At 31.6% G+C, this 22194-nt stretch overlaps 1 protein-coding gene across 1 annotated transcript in view; it reads left to right on the forward strand.

Annotated features, from left to right (window-relative positions):
* ptprsa (protein tyrosine phosphatase receptor type Sa) overlaps positions 1-18586 on the forward strand; it is a 150151-nt gene extending 131565 nt beyond the window's left edge. Inside the window, exons 33-35 of the mRNA XM_073843433.1 lie at positions 4365-4519; positions 13695-13830; positions 13946-18586. Of these exons, the coding sequence (XP_073699534.1) occupies positions 4365-4519; positions 13695-13830; positions 13946-14014 (360 nt within the window). The 3' untranslated portion in view covers positions 14015-18586. The remainder of the gene's footprint in view (positions 1-4364; positions 4520-13694; positions 13831-13945) is intronic.
* Positions 18587-22194: the final 3608 nt, after the last annotated feature.

Below are 22194 nucleotides of genomic sequence, written 5' to 3' on the forward strand. Positions count from 1 at the left end.
ACGCGTTGCTCGGCCTGTAGGGTGTGCGCCACGTTCGGTCCGGCCTCTTTTACGCCTCGTTTTCTGTCACCCGTCTTCTGTCGCAGCGAAAAAACAAACTGCTGGTTGCGGTTTATCAAACGGAGACGAATCAAGACACACCGCTTGAATGCTGTCAAGACGATATATAGACAATATTACCTTTATATGTGTTTGTGCTGAAATTACTCAATCAGAAGATCCATACTTTTGACTAAAGCTGTTGTTGTGAAGGTAGATTAGTTGGTGTGTGTTTTAATGAACACAAGCAAGAATATTTATTTTTAAAATTAATATTATAATAATTAAATTTTATATATTTAAATATTTAATTATATATTATTAATATTATTTTTAAGTAATATTATAATAACTAAATATATAATTAACTAGTATTAATAATATTATTATTTTATAATTAATAATAATACAACTTTTCTTAAGTTAGCAGCTAGAATCATGCTAGCAACTTGCTAATCATATACTAGAAACATGCTAGAAACTTGCTAATCATGCTAGAAACATGCTAGCAACTTGTTAATCATGTTATAAACATGCTAGCAACTTGCTAATTATGCTGGAAACATGCTAGCAACTTGTTAGGTTAGAAACATGCTAGCAACATGCTAATCATGCTATAAACATGCTAGCAACTTGTTAGGTTAGAAACATGTTAGAAACATGCTAGCAACATGCTAATCATGCTATAAACATGCTAGCAACTTGTTAGGTTAGAAACATGCTAGCAACATGCTAATCATGCTATAAACATGCTAGCAACTTGTTAGGTTAGAAACATGCTATAAACATGCTAGCAACTTGCTAATCATGCTATAAACATGCTATCAACTTGTTAATTATGCTGGAAACATGCTAGCAACTTGCTAATCATGCTATAAACATGCTAGCAACTTGTTAGGTTAGAAACATGTTAGAAACATGCTAGCAACATGCTAATCATGCTATAAACATGCTAGCAACTTGTTAGGTTAGAAACATGCTAGCAACATGCTAATCATGCTATAAACATGCTAGCAACTTGTTAGGTTAGAAACATGCTATAAACATGCTAGCAACTTGCTAATCATGCTATAAACATGCTACCAACTTGTTAATTATGCTGGAAACATGCTAGCAACTTGCTAATCATGCTATAAACATGCTAGCAACTTGTTAGGTTAGAAACATGCTATAAACAAGCTAGAAACTTATGTTAGAAACATGCTAGCAACTTGCTAATCATGCTATAAACATGCTAGCAACTTGTTAGGTTAGAAACATGCTATAAACAAGCTAGAAACTTATGTTAGAAACATGCTAGCAACTTGCTAATCATGCTATAAACATGCTAGCAACTTGTTAGGTTAGAAACATGCTATAAACATGCTAGCAACTTGCTATTCATCCTATAAACATGCTAGCAACTTGTTAGGTTAGAAACATGCTAGCACCTTGCTAATTATGCTGGAAACATGCTAGCAACTTGTTAATCATGCTATAAACATGCTAGCAACTTGTTAGGTTAGAAACATGCTAATCATGCTATAAACATGCTAGCAACTTGTTAGGTTAGAAACATGTTAGAAACATGCTAGCAACTTGCTAATTATGCTGGAAACATGCTAGCAATTTGCTAATCATGCTATAAACATGCTAGCAACTTGTTAGGTTAGAAACATGTTAGAAATGTTAGCAACTTGATTATCATTCTAGCAACTTACTAGTCAGGTTAGAAACATGCTAGCAACTTGCTAATTATGCTGGAAACATGCTAGCAACTTGCTAATCATGCTAGAAACATGTTAGCAACTTGCTAATCATGCTAGAAACATGCTAGCAACTTGTTAGGTTAGAAACATGTTAGAAATGTTAGCAACTTGATTATCATTCTAACAACTTGCTAGTCAGGTTAGAAACATGCTACCAACTTGCTAATTATGCTGGAAACATGCTAGCAACTTGCTAATCATGCTAGAAACATGTTAGCAACTTGCTAATCATGCTAGAAACATGCTAGCAACTTGCTAATCATGCTAAAACTTGCTTAATAACATGCTAGTAACTTGTTAATTATGCTAGAAACATACTAAACATGCTAGAAAAATGTGGAAAAAAATTTAATGATTTTTTTTTTTAATGAACACAAGGAAGATTAATCATTTTTATTTAATATTATAATAATTATATCTATATTAAAATATTAATGATATCATTGTATTTTATTATTAATAATATATTAATATTTTTTAAATATAATAACTACATATAATAATATTATTTTAGAATTAATATAGTATTAGTAATATACTACTGTTAAAATGATATTTTAAAATGTATTCATTTATTATAAATTTTCTAGCATGATTAACATGTTAGCAACTAGCAGTCATGCTAGCAACTTGCTGGTCAGCCTAGAAACAAGCTAGCAACTTGTTAATCATGATAGAAACATGTTAGCAACTTGCTAATCATGCTAACCTGACTTTGCTAGTCATTCTAGAAACATGCTAGAAACTTGTTAATCATGCTAGCAACATGTTTACAACTTGCTAACCATGCTGGAAACATGCTAGCAACTTGCTAGTCATTCTAGAAACATGCTATCATCTTGTTAATCATGCTAGAAACATGCTAACAATTTGCTAATCAGGCTAAAAACTTGTTAGAAACAGCTAGCAACTTGCTAGTCCGCCTAGAAACATGCTAGAAACGTGCTAATCATGTTAGAAACATGCTAGAAACTTGTTAATCATGCTAACCTGACTTGCTAGTCATTCTAGAAACATGCTGTCATGCTAGAAACATGCTAGCAACTTGCTAATCAAGCTAGAAACTTGTTAGAAACAGCTAGCAACTTGCTAGTCAGCTTAGAAACATACTGAAAATTTGCTAATAGTGCTAGAAACATGCTAGCAACTTGCTAGACAGTCTAGACACATGCTAGCAACTTGTTAATCATGCTGGAAACATGTTAGTAACTTGCTAATCATGTTGGAAACATGTTAGCAACTTGCAAATGACATGCTAATAATGCAAGTACCATGTTAATTATGTTAGAAACATGCTTGCAACTTGCTAATCATGTTAAAAACTGGCTAATGACATGCTAGCAACTTGCTAATAATGTTAGAAACATGTTATTAACTTGCTAATCATGTTAGAAACATGCTAGAAACTTGTTAATCATGTTAGAAACATGCTCTAAACTTGCTAATCATGTTAGAAACGTGTTAGCAACTTGCAAATGACATGCTAATAATGCAAGTGCCATGCTAATTATGTTAGAAACATGTTAGAAACATGCTTGCAACTTGCTAATCATGCTAGAAACATGTTAGAAACTTGTTAATCATGTTGAAAAAATGCTAGCAACTTCTTAATCATGTTAGAAACAACTTGCTAAAAATTTGCTAATGACATGTTAGTAACTTGCTAATCATGCTAGAAACATGCTATTAACTTGCTAATCATGCTAGAAACATGCTAGCAACTTGTTAATCATGCTAGAAACAATTTGCTAATCATGCTAAAAACTTGTTAATGACATGCTAGTAAATTGCTAATCATGTTAGAAACATACTAAACATGCTAGAAAATGTTAGAATCATGCTAACTTACATTCTAACCATACTAGCAACATGCTAATCGTCTAATCTATCTATATAACGTTCGAAACTTTAAGCTTTTACAGCTGCTTTAAACTTTCAAGCTCGGCTTTCTCAAGCCAACCTAAATTTTTAATCTAGTTTAAAATGATTAACATGTTAATATTTTAAATTGTTCAACAAATAATTAATATTGCATTTATTTGATTAATTGAAATGTATATTTGGATCTCTTTCTTAACAGAAACGTATCAAACAACTCGCCAGCGTTAGGATAAAAAACAGAAATGTGGAGGAAGTGTATAAGTGTGTGTGAGATCCTAAAAGCCTGGCGTTCAGCTGTGATTTTAGTGTGTTTGATCCGTCGGCGTCTGGTATACACACTCTGACTGTAGGGATGAGTGAATATTTCCGGCCCTTTCCGCCAAATCCCGGCGCACTTTAATTGTGGCTCGTTCTGCCTGAGCTTCCCTTCGATCGCTCATTTCTCGGGTCCTCTTCTCTCATCCGTCAGTGAGAGCATCGATCAGCCGCCGGATCACTCCATTTAGCAGCGTCTCCTCGCCATCGATTCCCCAGAAACACAATGGCGAGAGGCGGGAGGGCGTGGAGTTGGGCCGCACGTGTTTGAGTCCCGTATCGGCCGCGGCTGTCTGCGTCCATCTGCTGTTCTGTCAGCTGAAGGATTGTGGGAGTAAAAGAGACTGACGTTTATGTGTGTGTCTGTGTTTTTCCTCTCAGGATGGCCAGTCCAGGACCGTACGGCAGTTCCAGTTCACCGACTGGCCGGAGCAGGGCGTTCCCAAATCCGGAGAGGGATTCATTGACTTCATCGGACAGGTGCATAAAACCAAGGAGCAGTTCGGACAGGACGGGCCCATCTCTGTCCACTGCAGGTGAGGAGACACGCATGAAAGACGTGGTAAAGTGTGGGACTTTGTGGTTTTGAGATCAGAAATGCAGAGATAAACACACATTTTGCTGCTGTTTTTCATATAATGAGAGTAGTGAGTGATAAAAATAGAGATAAAATAAAATGAATAAAAACTAAATACATTTTATAATTTAAAAGATAAAAATGACTAAACGTAAGTACAGTTAAAATGAAATGGAAACTATACATAAATAAAAACAAATTCAAAATATTATTTATATATATATATATATATATATATATATATATATATTTTGAATATTGAATATTTTGAATATATATATATATATATATATATATATATATATATATATATATATATATATATATATGTATATGTATGTGACCCTGGAGCACAAAACCAGTCTTAAGTCGCTGGGGTATATTTGTAGCAGTAGCCAAAAGTACATTGTATGGGTCAAAATTATTGATTTTTCTTTTATGTCAAAAATCATTAGGAAATTAAGTAAAGATCATGTTCCATGAAGAGATTTTTGTAAAATTCCTACTGTAAACCTATCAAAATGTAATTTTTGATTAGTAATATGCATTGTTAAGAACCTAATTTGGACAACTTTAAAGGTGATTTTCTCAGTATTTTGATTTTTTTGCATCCTCAGATTTCTGATTTCAAATAGATGTATCTCAGCCAAATATTGTCCTATCCTAACAAACCATACATCAATAGAAAGCTTACTTATTGAGCTTTCATATGATGTATATATCTTAGTTTTGTAAAATTTAACCTTATGACTGGTTTTGTGGTCCAGGGTCACATATATATAGGGGTGGGCGATATGACCTAAAATCAGTATCACGGTATTTTTCATCTTTTGAACGGTGACGGTATAATATCACGGTATTACTTTTTTTTTTGGTACATTTTGGGAGGAGTAGCCTGTCCTGTCCCTTTAGTATGTGAATAAAGTTAATATTTTTATAATATAATAAGTAAATGGTAGGTATCCTTATCAAAAAGAGACATGGGAGAGTATGCATTCTCAACATATTTATTTAGCAAAAAACCTAAAGATCTTACTTAACAGTGTACAACAAAACAAAAATTGTTTTTTATTGAAATTTAATTTCTGCAATATTTAAAACCTTTAAATAACTGGGGGAAATCGACCCATGGCAACAGTTTAAACGTAGACCAATTCTGTGGGGAAAAACGCAGACTTGGCAACCCTGCATCCAACACGAGCTGCTGGAGTTAATGTACGAAAGAGTACGAAATTTTCGTCTGAGATTTTTGCACGTTAAAAAAAAAAATACAGGTTATGTTAATCGAGTTTGCACACTGCCTCTGAAACTTTCGTCCGTCATAAAAAAAATTCAGATCGTGTTTGATTTTCTGCATTTTCGCATCCATAATAAGCATTTTGATAAGGATGGCGAATATGAGAAAACTGAAAAAAAAAACACATACGAAAATCGGACTCAGTGTACAATGACCTTTAGATTTGAATGATCATGGGTCGAAAGTAAAGAGAGATGACAAAAATAGACTGGAGGATTTGCTGCAATCTTGTACTCACTGACAAATATCTATTATAAGGTGTGCTGCTCCCTTTACACAGTGAGTGCGTTATCGCAAAATCGAAAGTAAAAGTAAACAGCGCGAGCACTCATTTAAAAGCGATTTCTATACCCTGCATATTGAAAGAGCGAAAATTATATACAATATTAGTTCGCCTCACCCCCGCTCAGTTTGTGATCCGCTGTATAAATCCTTCGGCCGGCCGACCGGGAAAAGTCCCGATTGCCACTCCGCCCCTGGTGTAGGCTACATGCCCGACCTAATAATTTGATAGTCTAAATTAAAAGGAAATTATAAAAAGTATTTATTATTAGTATTAATAATAATCTCAATGATACTAAAATATATATTAGTAATTGTAAAAATAAATAAGGAAATTATAAAAAATATATATATATTTATTATTAGTATTATTATTAATAATAATACTAATCTCAACGATGCTAAAATAACACTGGTAACAGAGAAATATATATTAATAATTGTAAAAAATAATTAAATGATTAAAATGAAAAGAAAATATAAAACGTTTTTAATATCTCAGTGTTACTAAAATATATATTGATAATTGTAAAAATAAATAAGGAAATTATAAAAAGTAATTATTAGTAGTAGTATTATTAATAATAATAATAATAATAATAATAATAATCTCAACGATGCTAAAATAACACTGATAACAGATATATATGAATAATTGTAAAAAATAAATAAATAATTAAAATGAAAAGCAAATATAAAACGTTTTAATAACCTCATTGATACTAAAATATATATTAATAATTGTAAAAATAATTAAAATGAAAAAAATATATAAAGAAGTTTTTAATAATAATAATAATAATAATATCAATGATACTAAAAAAAACACTCATAACAGATGTATATTACTAATTTTTTAAATAATTTAATAGTCTAAATAATAATTGTTAAAATAAATCAATAATTAAAATAAAAAGAAAGTATAAAACGTTTTTAATAATCTCAATTATACTAAAATATATATTGATAATTATACAAATAAATTAATAATTAAAATGAAAAGAAAATATAAAGTTTTTAATAATAATAATAATAATAATCTCAATGATACTAAAATAAAACAGAAATGTATATTAATAATATTAAAAATAATTAAAATGAATAGAAATAAAAAATAACAAAAATTAAAATGAAAAGAAAATATAAAGCTTTTAATTAATAATAATAATAATAATAATAATAATAATAATAATAATAATAATACACTGATAAAACAAAAATATATATTAATAATTAAAAATAATTCAAATGAAAAATAAATTCTAAAAACTTTTGATTAATAATAATAATAATTTCAATAATGCAAAAATAACACTGATAACAGAGACATAAATTCTAAAAAACTAATCTCAGTGATGGTAAAATAATACTAATGACAGAGAAATATATTTTAATAATTGTGAAAATAAAGTTAAACTGGTAGTATTTTATTTTTTTAACTTTCAAATTATTTTATTTTGTATTATTATTTTTTATTTATTAATACTATAATATTCTAAACTAATTTGTCACAATTTGTATTAATTGCTATATTGTAATTGTTTTTTTTTTATTTTATGTATTATAAATCAATTAAACCGATACTATTTTATGAATATTTTTAAAAAAAATTCTATTTTTTTTTATTATTATTACTATAATACTATTAATGAGTTAGTTTAAGTTTATATTATATTATATTAATCATTATATTGTATTTGTTTCTTTCTTTAATTTATTAAAAATCGATTAAACTGGTAGTATTTGTTTTTAGTATTCACATTATTTATTTATTTATTTATTTTCATTTTATTATAAATTTTTTATAAACTTTTTTTTTTACTTTCAAATTATTTTATGTTGTATTATTTTTTATTTATTAATACTTTAATATAAATGAATTTGTTTACATTTTTAGGAATGGCTATATTGTATTTGTTTATTTATTTTATTTATTATTAATCAATTAAACTGGTAGTATTTTATGAGTATTTTAATTTTTTAAAAGAAATGTTAAACTAATCTCAGTGATGGTAAAATAATACTGATAACAGTAAAATCACAGTAAAAACGAAACATTTGTGCTTTTGTAAAAAAAAGAAAACAATATTATCAATCAATTAAACTGGTAGTATTTTATGAGTATTTTCATTTTTAAAAAGAAATGTTAAACTAATCTCAGTGATGGTCAAATAATACTGATAACAGTAAAATCACAGTAAAAACGAAACATTTGTGCTTTTGTAAAATAAAGAAAACAAACAGGATGCGCGTTCTGTCATCTGTTCTCCATTTCCTTTCCGTGAACTTGTTTGTCACATCTGTTTTAAATCTGTTAATTATTTAAGTCAGATATATTTCACATATTTATACCTACTCCAGACTCACATAAATACCATTACACTTCATCCACTAAACAGAGACAAACATCTTTGGACGTCCTATATGAGGAAGCACAGTGTTTCACAGACGTTTGTGTGTTTATAGAGCGACAAGAGGCCGTCCTTTTCATGTCTTTACTTTCCTTTCATGTCTCATCCGTCTTTCTGTCTTCCGCTTCTGCTCGGTGTGACGCCGCGTCTCCATCAAAGAGACGTTCCTGTGCTGTTTTTCGGTCCTTTTTGGATCTTGTCAGCATTGCATCATCCAAAAAATATACAAATAAGTCCTGTTTTCCAGTAAAAACATTTTAAAATCAAGATGCATTGACTTGAGAAGCAAACATGACGCAATGTGTATTTTTTCGCAGACAAATTTATCAAAATGAAGTCAGTTTTCTCTTTCCTGTGAATGAAGTTTGTTTTTCTGACCCTGCTGGCAGATATTTGTTGTCGTTTTAAGCTCAAACTCACTTCATTTTGATGATTTCTTCAGAAAAAAAACAGCACTTAATATCTTGCTTGTCAAGTAAATGTTTGATTTATGAATATTTATGAATTCAGATATTTGTACTGGAAACGAGACTAATTAGTTTGACAAGCAAACTTGAGTTTGAGGATTAGAAATATGTGTGCGTTTATTTCTTATTTTTTACAGAGCAAAACAGACTCTAGTAACATTATTAAATATGATTATTGGTATATGTTATGTATAATATATTATTTTTGTTATTTAGTTTATTTGTTTGCTATATAAAAAGACTAATATTTTATGTTTTTTATATAAATATTATAAATATATAGAATTTATATATAAATAATATATAATATAAATAATATTTAATAATGTTTTAATTTAAAAAAAAATATTAAAGGAATATATTAAATAATATATTAAGGACAACCACATCTTTTTTAATACCAAAACCAGGTTGGTTTATTTATTTAATTTATTATAAATGGCTTAAACTGGTAGTATTTTATATATTTATAAATATTTGTATTTCAAATTAATTAGTTTATTTATTAGTATTTATTATTTATTAATACTAATAATAATTATTAATGAATATTAATTAATTAGTTTAAATATTTATTTATTGTTATATTGTATTTGTTTGTTTATTTAATTGATTATAAATGGATTAAACTGGTAGTATTTTATAAGAATTTTATTTTTTAAATGTTCAATTTTTTTTTTGTTATAAATGGATTAAACTGGTAGTATTTTATGAGGGTTTTTTTACATTTTTCAAATTATTTATATTATTTTATATATAACACTTAATGAATTAGTTTAATTTTATATTATTTGTTTATTTATTTAATTTATTATAAATGGATTAAACTGGTAGTATTTTCTTTAAGTTTCCAAATTATTTTATTTTTTATTATTTTTTATTTATTATTAATTTTATTGTAAATGGATTAAACTGGTAGTATTTTATGAGTGTTTTATTTTATTTTTTATTTTTTATTTATTATAAATGGATTAAACTGGTATTATTTTATGAGTATTTATTTTTTTACATTTTCAAATTATTTTATTTTTTAAGTATTATTTTTTATTTATTATTTATTTATTATAAGTGGATTAAACTGGTAGTTTTTTTACATTTTCAAATTGTTTTATTTTTTAAGTATTATTTTTTATTTATTATTTATTTATTATAAGTGGATTAAACTGGTAGTATTTTATGAGCATTTCCTTTTTTTTGCTTTTTAAATTATTTTATTTTGTATTATTATTTTTTATTTATTAATACTATAATAATATAAATTAATTAGTTCAAATTTTTATTAATCGCTATATTGTATTTGTTTATTTATTTCATGTGGTCAAGGTCTATTTCAAGTGGTAATATTTTATTTTTTTAAATTTTCACATTATTTTATTTTTTATTTGTTTTTATTTTATTATAAATATTTATTATTTATTAATACTATAATAATATAAATGAATTTTGTTTAAATTTGCATTAATCGCTATATTGTATTTTTTATTTATTTTATGTATTATAAATCAATGAAACTCATAGTAATTTATGAGTATTTTATTTTTCTTCAAATTATTTAAATATTTATTAATTTGTTTTAGAATTTATTAATACTATAATAATAGTAATGAATTAGTTTAAATATTTATTCAACTCTATATTGCATTACACTAATTACCGTTTTATATAATTCTAATAATATTTAGTGTATATATTTTTTGATGTTATTTCTAATAATAATATATAGTAATGAAATAATAATAGTAATAGTAATTATTATAATTAATTTGTTGTACTAATATTAAATCTACTGTAATACAATAAATATTACATTTATATATATATATATATATATATATATATATATATATATACACACACACACAGACACACATACAGAAAATAAAGTGTTTAAACAAATTAATATTGTCTTATTACAGCACTTAATTTTGATAAACCGGTCAGTAAACAACACTTTATATTAATATTCTCAAGTAAACTTAATTTTTTTTTATGAACATTTTCAGTATATGAGAAAAATAAATGTACACTTAAAAGAAATCCTCAAACACAAATTTGCTTGTCAAATTCATTTAGTTTTAAAAATGTTTTTCCACTATAAAACGGATTAATAATTGATTTCTCGCAGGACAGTTTCTTTAAATTTGCTGCTTTTTTGTCTTTGTGGAGGGTTGACGTTTTTCTGGACGCAGCCCTTCTTTCTGTGATGTTCCTCTGCTCTCCATCCATCTCTCCCCCAGATTTCATATCTAATAGAGCCACATGGTTTTGTCATTAATTGCATGATTACGTCGCCTGAATGGAAGTGTAAATCCTCTCATTCAGAGCGTCTCCACGCCTGTCAGATTTCAACGTCTGTCTATTTAAGCGGCGCTCGGGCTGAAGCCTGCGACCGGCTGCCAGCCTCTTTCTTTTCCTTTCTTCAGCCTCCTTTCTGTAGGATCTTGGCAGCGTGGATGCTCAGAAATGTCAAAGGCGTTTTGTTTTCCTGACAGTCACCGTTCGAACCGCCTTTTCATTCGATTCCGCGACTCTTGTGGCGAGGTTGCATCATTGTAACGCCGCGCTGCCATTGGTCCGGCGTCTCGACCAATCGGGGGACTCACTTTCCCGAGCCGTTTTGTCACTTTCGATCTTTCCGAGTGAAAAAAATAAGCCCGTTGTCATATCAATTATTGTTGGCTTGGTGAAACCGCTCGGCGCCAAAGCAGCTTACGAAGGCAGCCTTGAAAAATCAGACTTAAGACTCCTCCTATTTCAAGCGCTGTCACTGCGAGATGAGCTTAGCACTCGTGTGTTCAGACTAAATGACTGTGATTTATTCAACTGCTGTTTGGATAGATGGCAAAACGCTGAATTCTGAGTAGTGTACTAGCCAGGGTTTTTGTAGTGTTGTAGTATGCAGTGTGTATAATGTGCACTATGACATTATAACCACACCACACCTTTTTAACACCTTTTAAATACCAAAGTCATATTTTATTTTATTTTTAATTGAGTAAACTGGTAGTGTTTTATGAGCCTTTTTGTATTTACATTTTAAAATCTAATTTTTTTTTTTTTTATCGTTCCTTTATTTGTATATGTGTATTGTTGCTCATTTTTTTGTTTATGGATTACATTAGGGCAGAATTGTATTTAAGTATTTTATATTTTATTTTCATTTTACTTGTTTGTTTGTCCATTGTTCTTTTTTTCAAATATTTTTTTTTTTTAATTAATACTCATTTTTCTTTATTGCTCTTTGATTTTATTTGTATATTTGTATTGTTGTTCATTTTATTTATTATCAATTATAATGGATTAAGTTATGGAAAAAAAATATTTATGTATTTATAAGTGGATTAAACTTATTTTAAAAATTATTATTTTTTTATTCATTGTTCCTTTATTTTATTTATATATTTGTGTTGTTGCTAATTTTATTTTATTTTTGGATTACATTGGGACAAAATTGTGTTATTTTGAGTATTTTATATTTTATTTTAATTTTATTTGTTTATTTATTTATTGTTCTTTTTTTATTTTTTATTAGTTTTTTCAAATTAATTATTTTTATTTATTGTTACTTGGTTTTATTTGTATATTTGTATTGTTGTTCATTTTATTATCGATTATAAATGGATTAAGTTATGGAAAAAAATTAATGGATTAAACTGGTAGTATTTGTGAGTATTTTTTTATAATTATTATTATTATAATTATTATTATTATTATTATTATTTATTTATTTTTATTTATTGTTCCTTTATTTTATTTGTATATTTGTGTTGTTGTTTAATTAATTTTATTTATGGATTACATTGGGACAAAATTGTGTTATTTTGTATATTTTATTTGTTTATTTATTTATTGGTTTTTAATAAATACTTATTTTTATATATTGTTCCTTTGTTTTATTTGTCTATTTGTGTTGTTGTTCTTTTTTTTATTATCGATTATAAATGGATTATATTTTGGAAAAAATATTTATTTATTTATAAATGGATTAAACTGGTAGTATTTATGATTTTTTTTTTCTTTTTTTTTTGTTATTTATTTTTTATTTTTGAAATTAATATTTATTTTTTTATTTTTGTTCCTTTATTTTATTTGTATATTTGTGTTGTTGCTAATTTTATTTTATTTATGGATTACATTGGGACAAAATTGTATTATTTTGAGTATTTTTAATTTTCAGATATACATATTTGTTTTTATTTGTTTATTTATTTATTGTTCTTTTATTTTTATTATTTTATTTTTTATAAATACTTATTTTATTTGTATTGTTCATTTGATTTATTATCGGATAAATTATGAATTAATCTGGTAGTATTTATGAGTATTGTTTTATTTTTCAAATTATTTTTTTTAATAATTATTTTGTATTTATTGTTCCTTTATTTTATTTGTATTTTTGTTATTTTTATTTATTGTTCTTTTATTATTATTTTTAATTTCAAATTAATTATTTTCTATTTACTATTTTAATTTTCTAATAATGGTTTATTTCTATTTATTGACAAAGTTAACACTTAATTAAAATCTTAATATCTTAATTTAGTTTCTCAAGTAAATGGATCTTCAGAAAGATATTTGCATTTATGTTAAAAACCTAACCTTTTTCCTTTGCACCATCATCAGTTTTTGGTTTCACAGAGCGCTTTTTAACAAAAGCTTGTGTTTTCCTCAATGCAGTGCCGGTGTGGGGCGAACCGGGGTCTTCATCACACTAAGCATCGTGCTGGAGCGGATGCGCTACGAGGGTGTGGTGGACATCTTCCAGACGGTCAAAATGCTGAGAACGCAACGGCCAGCAATGGTGCAAACAGAGGTGAGAGTCCAAAGCTTCTGTTTTACAGCAGATTGTCTTGTTTAATTGCTTGAGATTTGGCGAATTGAAGCAATAGCGAACGCTTATGCTGATGCCTTTGTGTTTTGCTTTACAGGACGAGTACCAGTTTTGCTATCAGGCGGCTCTGGAGTACCTTGGAAGTTTTGATCACTATGCAACGTAAAAAGCCATTTTTGTTCCCCCTGCCCCATAACCCCCCTCCCCCCAACAGCCTCCTGAGCCATAAAAAACTTGCTTGAAAACATGAAACGATGACAACTATACACAATTCATACAATTTTTTGCGAAGAATCGTCTTTTTGGAACCAATCAAATCCCCAATTGGACAAGCAACACTGGAGAAACGCAAACGGATCCCGAACCCTTCTACATCCCAAGCTCGCAATGGAGGAACCAAACGTTTCGGCTCAGGCTGTAGGGTGGGAATGACGATCTAGGTGTCGGACCACTAACCTTACCTCAAGTGTTCTGACGTGGAGGACAAACATTGTTTCTTTTCAGACTAACTCTATGAACATAGTACAAAAAGACATGAAGGAAAAGTTGGCGAGATACAACATGACCACAAATTTAAGTAGATGATGAGCACCTAACTGGTTGGCATTTAAAATCCTTCTTTGTTTACTAAAATTGAAATGTTTTCATTGAAAGGACATCTAACAGCGGACTTCATTGAGAAGTTGGCACAACGGTACAAACAAGACTTGTTATGCTGCTCACGTCTAGGGTCCAAGCCTCTCCTTGACATGTTGCCATTCGAACAAAATTGGGAGCCACTTAAAAAGCAATTCGAGGCAAACCGTTCATCCACTTGAGAAAGTATCCCTCCTCTTAAAACCACTGGAGCCGCCAAACAAGAACTTGACACGTCTTGAGGCGCTGAGGCATTCAAGGAAATGGTTGAAACCTAATCGCATCGGTTTCTTGAGATGCGGACAGTTACTCTTTGTTAGCGAACGTTTCTGCCAATGTAGCTCTCGAGAGCCAATGGGAGTGTGACATGTTGCATCAATTGGAGATTAGAACCAGAGGAACCACCACAGAAGTCTCAAGTTTTCTGTATAGCAGTGTGTAACTCCATTTCTATCCTCGAGAGCCAATGGGAGTGTAAAATGTTGGCTCGACTGGAATTTAGTACCAGAGGAACCACAAACGAAGTCCTGAGTTTCTTTGGTGAAATGTAGATTAATCTCCACCCTCAGGAGCCAACGGGAGCTTGAAATGTTGCATCAACTGGAGATTGGGACTAGAGGAACCATCAACAAAGTCTCAAGTTTTTTTGGCAAAACGTAGCTCCATTTCTATCCTCGAGAGCCAATGGGAGCATGAAATGTTGCGTTAATTGGAGAGTAGGACTAGAGGAATCATCAACGAAGTCTCAAGTTTCTTTGGTTTGGTGCAGTGTATCTCCATTTCCATCTTTGAGAATCAATGGGAGCGTGACCTTTTGCATCAATTGGGGATTAGGAACAGAGGAACCACCAACAAAGTCTTGAGTTTCTTCAGTGCAATGTACCACCATTTCCATCCTCGAGAGCCAATGGGAGCATGAAATGTTGGCTCAACTGGAGATTAGGACTAGAGGAACCATCAACAAAGTCTCAAGTTTCTTCAGTTTGGCACAATGTAGCTCCATTTCCATCTGAGAGCCCAATGGAAGCATGAAATGTTGGCTCGACTGGAGATTAGGACTAGAGGAACCATTAACCAAGTCTCAAGTTTCTTCAGTTAGGCACAATGTAGCTCCGTTTTCATCCGAGAACCAATGGGAGTATGAAATGTTGCGTCAACTGGAGATTAGGACCAGAGGAACCATCAACGAAGTCTCAAGTTTCTTCAGTTTGCCACAATGTACCTCCATTTCTATTCTCGAGAGCCAATGGGAGCTTGACCCGTTGCATCAGTTGGAGATTAGGATGAGAGGAACGAGAGGCGACATTGAGTGTCTCTTCGTTGACTTGCACCATGTATTTGGCACACCAGATAAGGGATGCGTGGCTAAGTCTTGCTTTCGGTACTTTGATGTCCCCAGTGATGTTCCATTGCCATCGTTTCCAACAACTTTTTGTCTTACAACTGTTTTTTTGGTTTCGTTTTGCTCTTGATACCAAACATGCTGCTTTTGCTCCATTATGCTGTACGTGTACATGTGAAGAGTCCGACCGAACGGACGGAAGTGTGCGAGAGCGTGATTATACGTGTGTTGGTCCCACCAATCAATTCACCATTTCCTTATGCCCCAACAGTCGCCCAGGATGAAATTTAATGCCATTTACCGTCATCAACAACCCACTCCTGGTTACTTTCTGGGATTTCTTGCGTTCCTTTGTTGGTTCTTTTTGAGGTGTTTCTTCAATGGATTTTGGCTAACGAAGAGCAAGAAACGGGCATGTGTTTTGCGCCATGAAACTGCGGTACAACTATCGAGTGAATCTGTTGTTGTAGGTGGGACTGTTTTACACACTCATGCATATGCGTATGAGGGGAGGGGCCTGCACTCCGCTGTCAGAGCCAATTGGCTGTACTGGAGAATGCTTGACGCAGGAGTGTTCTGATTGGTGTGAGAATGAAAGGAGCCGTGTGTAATCTTATTTCCAAAAAAGCCTTATTCTTGTAACATCATAGAAAAAAATCAAATACGTTATTGTTGTATTAATTTGACTATTATCTTCTTAACAGACTTGGTTTAGTGTTTTGCTTTTTTTTAACAAAGATACTGTACTCATTTTTTTTATTAGCAAGGAGAAAATGCTCATTTTGCTCATATTATGTTAAAAGACATTCTATTTTTTCACTGTAGAAATGTAACGTGAGATGTGTTGGTGTGCATGTATACATAGACGAATGGGACGTGAATGTATACATACACACTCACATATATTATATTTAAATGCAGAATATAAAGATGTATCCAAATCTTCATATGAATAGCCTTTTTTTTGTTTTTGTTTTTGAAGCGGGCGCTCATTTTTATACCACCATGAAATTATGAAATTGTGTGTACGAAATCATGGATGACTTTATTGCTTTTTGTTTTTTTTAAAGAGTCAGCGAAATGCATTATCAGAAATGAATTTCCTATAAATCTTTGCCCAATGATGAAGGTTGGATTATGATTGCAATCCTGTTGTTATTCATCAATAGTACTAGTATTAACTAAAGTATTACTTTTATAAAAGATGTAGGTTTACAAAACATTGAATTGAACAAAAAAAAAATACAATTATATATACTTTCCAAAATTTACTAAAAAAAAACAAAAAGTGAATGAGTTTTGTTACAGCCCATATCTGTGAAGGCTTTCATTTAAAAAAAAACAACAAAAAAAACATTTTATTTCGTCTTTTTACTTTTCACACCACCGAATGTTTGATCGTTTGTTAGATATCAACTATGATCCTGAATATAATGCCTGTAAATAAACAAATATATATTATATGTATTTGTATAATTTGACCCACAAGATTTCTGTCTTTAAACAAAACTGAGATAACCAACAAAAAAAATAATGTTTATGCTAATGGAAACCTTCCACAGTTTTGAAAGAAGCTTTGTCTCACGCTAACAGCTCTGTTTATCTCTCTTCACTTCATTCCTGTTTTTTTCTGATCCATTTGTTTGCTTTTTCCCAACTCTGTATTTTTTTCTTATCTTAGCCAACACACTCTGCAGTCCAGTGGTGAGAAAAAAAAATCAAAACGCTTCTCCTTTTCCCATAGAACTTAATGCATTGTTTTAACTTGTGTAATATCACTAATACATGTGTGTCAGATTTCACTCCGAAATCAAAAAGTGCCAAGAAAGTCTGAAATCAGTGCAACAAATTGTTTTAAATAATGTGTTTTTATGTTGTAATGTGAAACATCTTACTGGTCTTAAAAAAACATACTCCTCCTAGTGTAATTTCTTGTTTTTCTTTTTATTTCGGAGTGAAAAATGATCCAGCAATGTTCTGGAAAGGTTTTATGAGATTCGCCCAAAAACAAATCCCATTTTTACTCATACTGATCCTAAAGCGGTAATCATTTTATGTTTTTGCTTGTTCCGAGTGAGTCTGTTGTTAGATTGGGATGAAGAAGGGCTTATAAAATGCCCAGTGCCTATAAAATGCCATATGAACAGCGAGAGCGAAATGCCTTGAATTGGTTGCACGTTTGGTGTTTAGCTAGTTTAGATACATGCCCGTCTCTCACCACTGCTTCTGCGCTTCATCTTTTTTTTTTTTAATTAGTAGCTCATCGCAAAGCTCTAGAAGTTTACAGATGCCATGTTTAGTTCACTTTCATTGTTTTGTAATTTTACGTTTGTGGGACGAAGTACGAGAGAACTTGGAATCTGGAAATTCCAGCGCTGCCTTTTAAATTGTTGGGAGTTTTGTGTGTTTCTAACGAACTTTTCCTCGGGGGGGGGGACAAAACGGACTCTTGTTGCGATTGGACTTGTCGGACTGATCTCCAAAACCTACGACGGCAAAGGTGCTTGGAAGGACATCCAACGACGTGAGCCAAACGTGTGGATCGATTAGACTACAAACAACCAATATACAAAAGTGAACGTATTAACGGCCAACGAAAAAAATGAAAAAAGCCAAACGTGAACGTGAAAATAGTTTCTCTTTGTACGAAGGCCAAGTGCTATCGCTTTCAAACTGTTACTTCTGATGGACACAATAATTGGTTTGAAACCACTGTGTATGTAGATATGTTGACTTTGTATTAAAGAAATGTTGTCTGAAGATGATGGTGTGCCTCGTGTTTGGTCTGGAAATATTCATGGACGTAGTTAATATTAAGTCTAGCGTTAGATTTCAGCGGGGTCATTAAAATTTCATGAGCTCAGTTTGACAAGGCAGATGGTGAAATGAAATTGCTTATCGGCTGTGTATACGAGGACCAATCAGCTGTCATCGCACATGGCATCTCAACAGAACAATCAATTATTTCACAATGTGGCCTGATACCTGAATGGTAAACACATAAGTAAGCTCAACATGCTTGTAATCTAGCATCTCATCTCATTCGGATGCATTTTGCCACCCGCTACGACCCAAAGATGTAGATTGATTATGACCATGACTATGAATTTGTACATAAGACACTGATAAAAGAAGTTGTTTTATTGTTTTTACTCCCAATTACATGCATAATGGTGTTTGAGAAGTCAACCAAGTTAGTATGATGTTCTAGAAAGGTATATGTTAATATTTGGTGCAAATCTTCAGCAAATGCCACTGGCCTTGTCTTGAACCTTTTCACCTCATGGTATTTACTGTCCAACTGGCGTCTGGCTGAAAACGAGAAGATAAAAAAAATTGGTTTATGCTCAATGTTAAATCAAAAAACAAAATGAATATCATTCTATGAAGCGATTATAGGCCTTGGGAATCCTACCGTTTTCTAGACAATGCGAAAGAGAAGGTGAAGGAGATATCCGGGGCTAATTGCTTTTCTCGTCAGTCATCTAACTCATTAGCACTGTTCCTCAGGAGCCCATCAAAGCGCCGTTTGCATCGGAGCAGCCAAAAGCCATGGAAATTTCGAATAAATGAGAACGCAGTAAATTGGACCGTCCGCCGCCCGTGGCAGAGCCGAGCTACAAATGGCACATCAATCGAATCAAGCCATGGAGAAGTAATCCCGCAGAAAGAGCCAGACATCATCTTTGAGAGATGAACAAGATAGAATGCTTTTTTTGCTCAGAATAATTGCTTAGAAATTGTCCCATGCACTTGTATTTGGATCTAATCAAGGCCGTATTCTTTCAAATGCATTTGATACAACAATGGTTTGATTTGTTTGCTTGAGATCTTTTGGTTAGGCGAAGCACTGATGCTTGAGACATATGGGACACAACTCAACGGTTTTAGCTGGGTCTGTGAGTCAGAATGATCTAGAATGTCTCTAACATGCAGGTAGCATTTCATTCAGTTTTCTTTGTTTTACAAAAATGACTTTTCACAGCTGCTAATTTACTTTGTGTTACCGTTAGGGTTCAGGCGCTTTAAGACATTTAAGCACATATGAAAAAGGATATTACATATTATTTTTTGAAAAATACAGGTAATTTGCCATAGAAATATGATTTTTTTAATGTTTTTTAACGACTGTTGGAGCACCAGTTGTAGTCCGATCTCCTTAAACTTTGCATGCTTCTTTAGAATCACCTGTCACATGTGCTCACCAGGTTTCGTGAAGTTTTGAGTTTTCGTTTAGGATTTATAGGCTTTTATAGGTATATTTGAACAGGCCAAATGTTTTATAATTATTTATCTAGAGAGTCTAGAGAATTGTATTCTATCATATGATACTAATAAATGAAAAAAAAAAAAAAAACGTGCAACAGACAATCATTTATGCCCTTGAAAAATGCGATATCGCCCCCAGTGACTGATTTCTTTCAAATTTCTCACAGACCTTTAGGGCCGTGAGTATCATTCCGGGCGACCTCCGTTAACCTTGTGTAATAGGTGCTCAAATTTCACTATGGCAGCCATGATTTTTGAGATACGCAAATGTCCTTATTGCCACTTGTGGCACTTTGGACCAAAATTGTGTGTACCATTTTTTTTATGTTGATAGGACTAACGGTTGCATAGTTTTGGGTGGTATTAATTTTTTCCCTCTTATAGCGCCACCAAGTGGGCAAGCTCACTGACTCTTTTCATGTGACCTCAGATTCAGCTCTTACATACATGTTGTGAGTTTGGTGGAGATATCTCATTCCGTTCATAAGTTATAGCCAGTTAAAGCAGGCTTGCCTCTTTTTAACGTTTGGCATCCCTTTGTAACAGTGAGTTGAAAGTTCAACCTTTTTTTGATGTTATTGATATTTCTCTACAGAGAATTATCCTGCACTCGGTTGGTTCCGATTGGGCAAAAAACCTAAGACTAGTTTGCGACAGTAAGTTTTTTACATTTTCTCAATTATTTAACAAACGGTTTGACAGCAGTAGTTCTAGAGGCAAAGTTGTTTGGAATGAGGAGGTCTATTGTATGATATGAATACAGTGCCAATGTGTGATAAAAACGAGTAATATATAATTGTTTATGGCCTTGAAAAATGCGGCGTTGCCCCCTAGTGGCCGATTTCTTTAAAAAATTGTTACAGACCTTTAGGGCTGTGAGTCAGACAGGCCCAGTTAGTTTCATTCCATGGGCCTCAGTTAACCTTATCTAATAGGTGCTCAAATTTCATCTTCCTATGGGAGCCATGTTTTTTGAGGTACGCAAATAGCCACTTGTGGCTTCGAACCCAAGACCATGCGTACTGGTTTTCATGTCGAAAAGACAAACAGTTGCGTAGTTTTGGCCATTTTTGTTGTTTGTTTTTCCCTCCTATCCACCAAGTGGCCAAGCTCCATGATTTTTTTCATGTGGACTCAGACTCAGCTCTTATATATGTGATATGAGTTTGATGAAGATATCTCATTCTGTTAAAAAGTTATAGCTGTTTTATTAAAGCCGTAAGTTCAACTTTCTTTCTATAATTATTGATATTCGCTCTGCAGAGAATCTTCCTGCACTGGTTTGATTCCGATCGGGCGAAAAACCTAGGACTAGATTGCCAAAGTTGTTTTTTTTTTTTTAAATGCAAAATACCCAAAACTTTTTGTCTGGCGTGATCCAATGATTCCAACGATATGACACTTAAGCCTGCGGTAAATGGTTTAGGAGTTATGAGCGATTTTGTACTTTTGATTGCTGTAGCGCCCTACCATCCCTCCAAGTTCCAAGTCTTTTTGACTTACAGTTTGGTCTGCCAAATTAGTTTTACGTGGAGATTGTTGATCTTCGGCCATTCTAACAATTACAACAAGGTTTCAAAATGTGATGCAATCAAAATCTTTTTCATCTTTCCATTTTTAACCAGCTAGACTTACCAGGTTTTGGTAAATCATTGGGCTTACACTTTAATTCACCACCGTATGTCAAAACAATTACACAAAATGTAAAGAAACTGCGTTTTTAGTGAAGCTACAAAAACAAAATGGCACTGACAAATATCACAACAGTTACTTTCTGCCTGTTTTCTATTCAAAAAATAACTCTCACTTTATTCACAAAGTGTTTAACTAATTACTTTTGGGGTTTACGGTGTTTGGCTCATAATTAATTAGGCCTACAGTGAGTCGCAAAATCTGTGAACAAATGTAAACAGGTTGCACCCAAACACCACATGAATCAATGAACGACAGTTAGCTAATTGTTCACGTGATAAATTGTTCGACATATGCGTTGTTTGTTCCCTTGTATGTTTTGTATGTTATAAAGCAGATGTTAGCAAAGAAGGGAGTTAATTATCCGTCCCGGAGTCCCATCAACTCCATTACAGATGTTTCGTAGA

This window comes from Garra rufa, chromosome 7 (genome assembly GCF_049309525.1).
Source record: "Garra rufa chromosome 7, GarRuf1.0, whole genome shotgun sequence".
Lineage (NCBI taxonomy): Eukaryota > Metazoa > Chordata > Actinopteri > Cypriniformes > Cyprinidae > Garra > Garra rufa.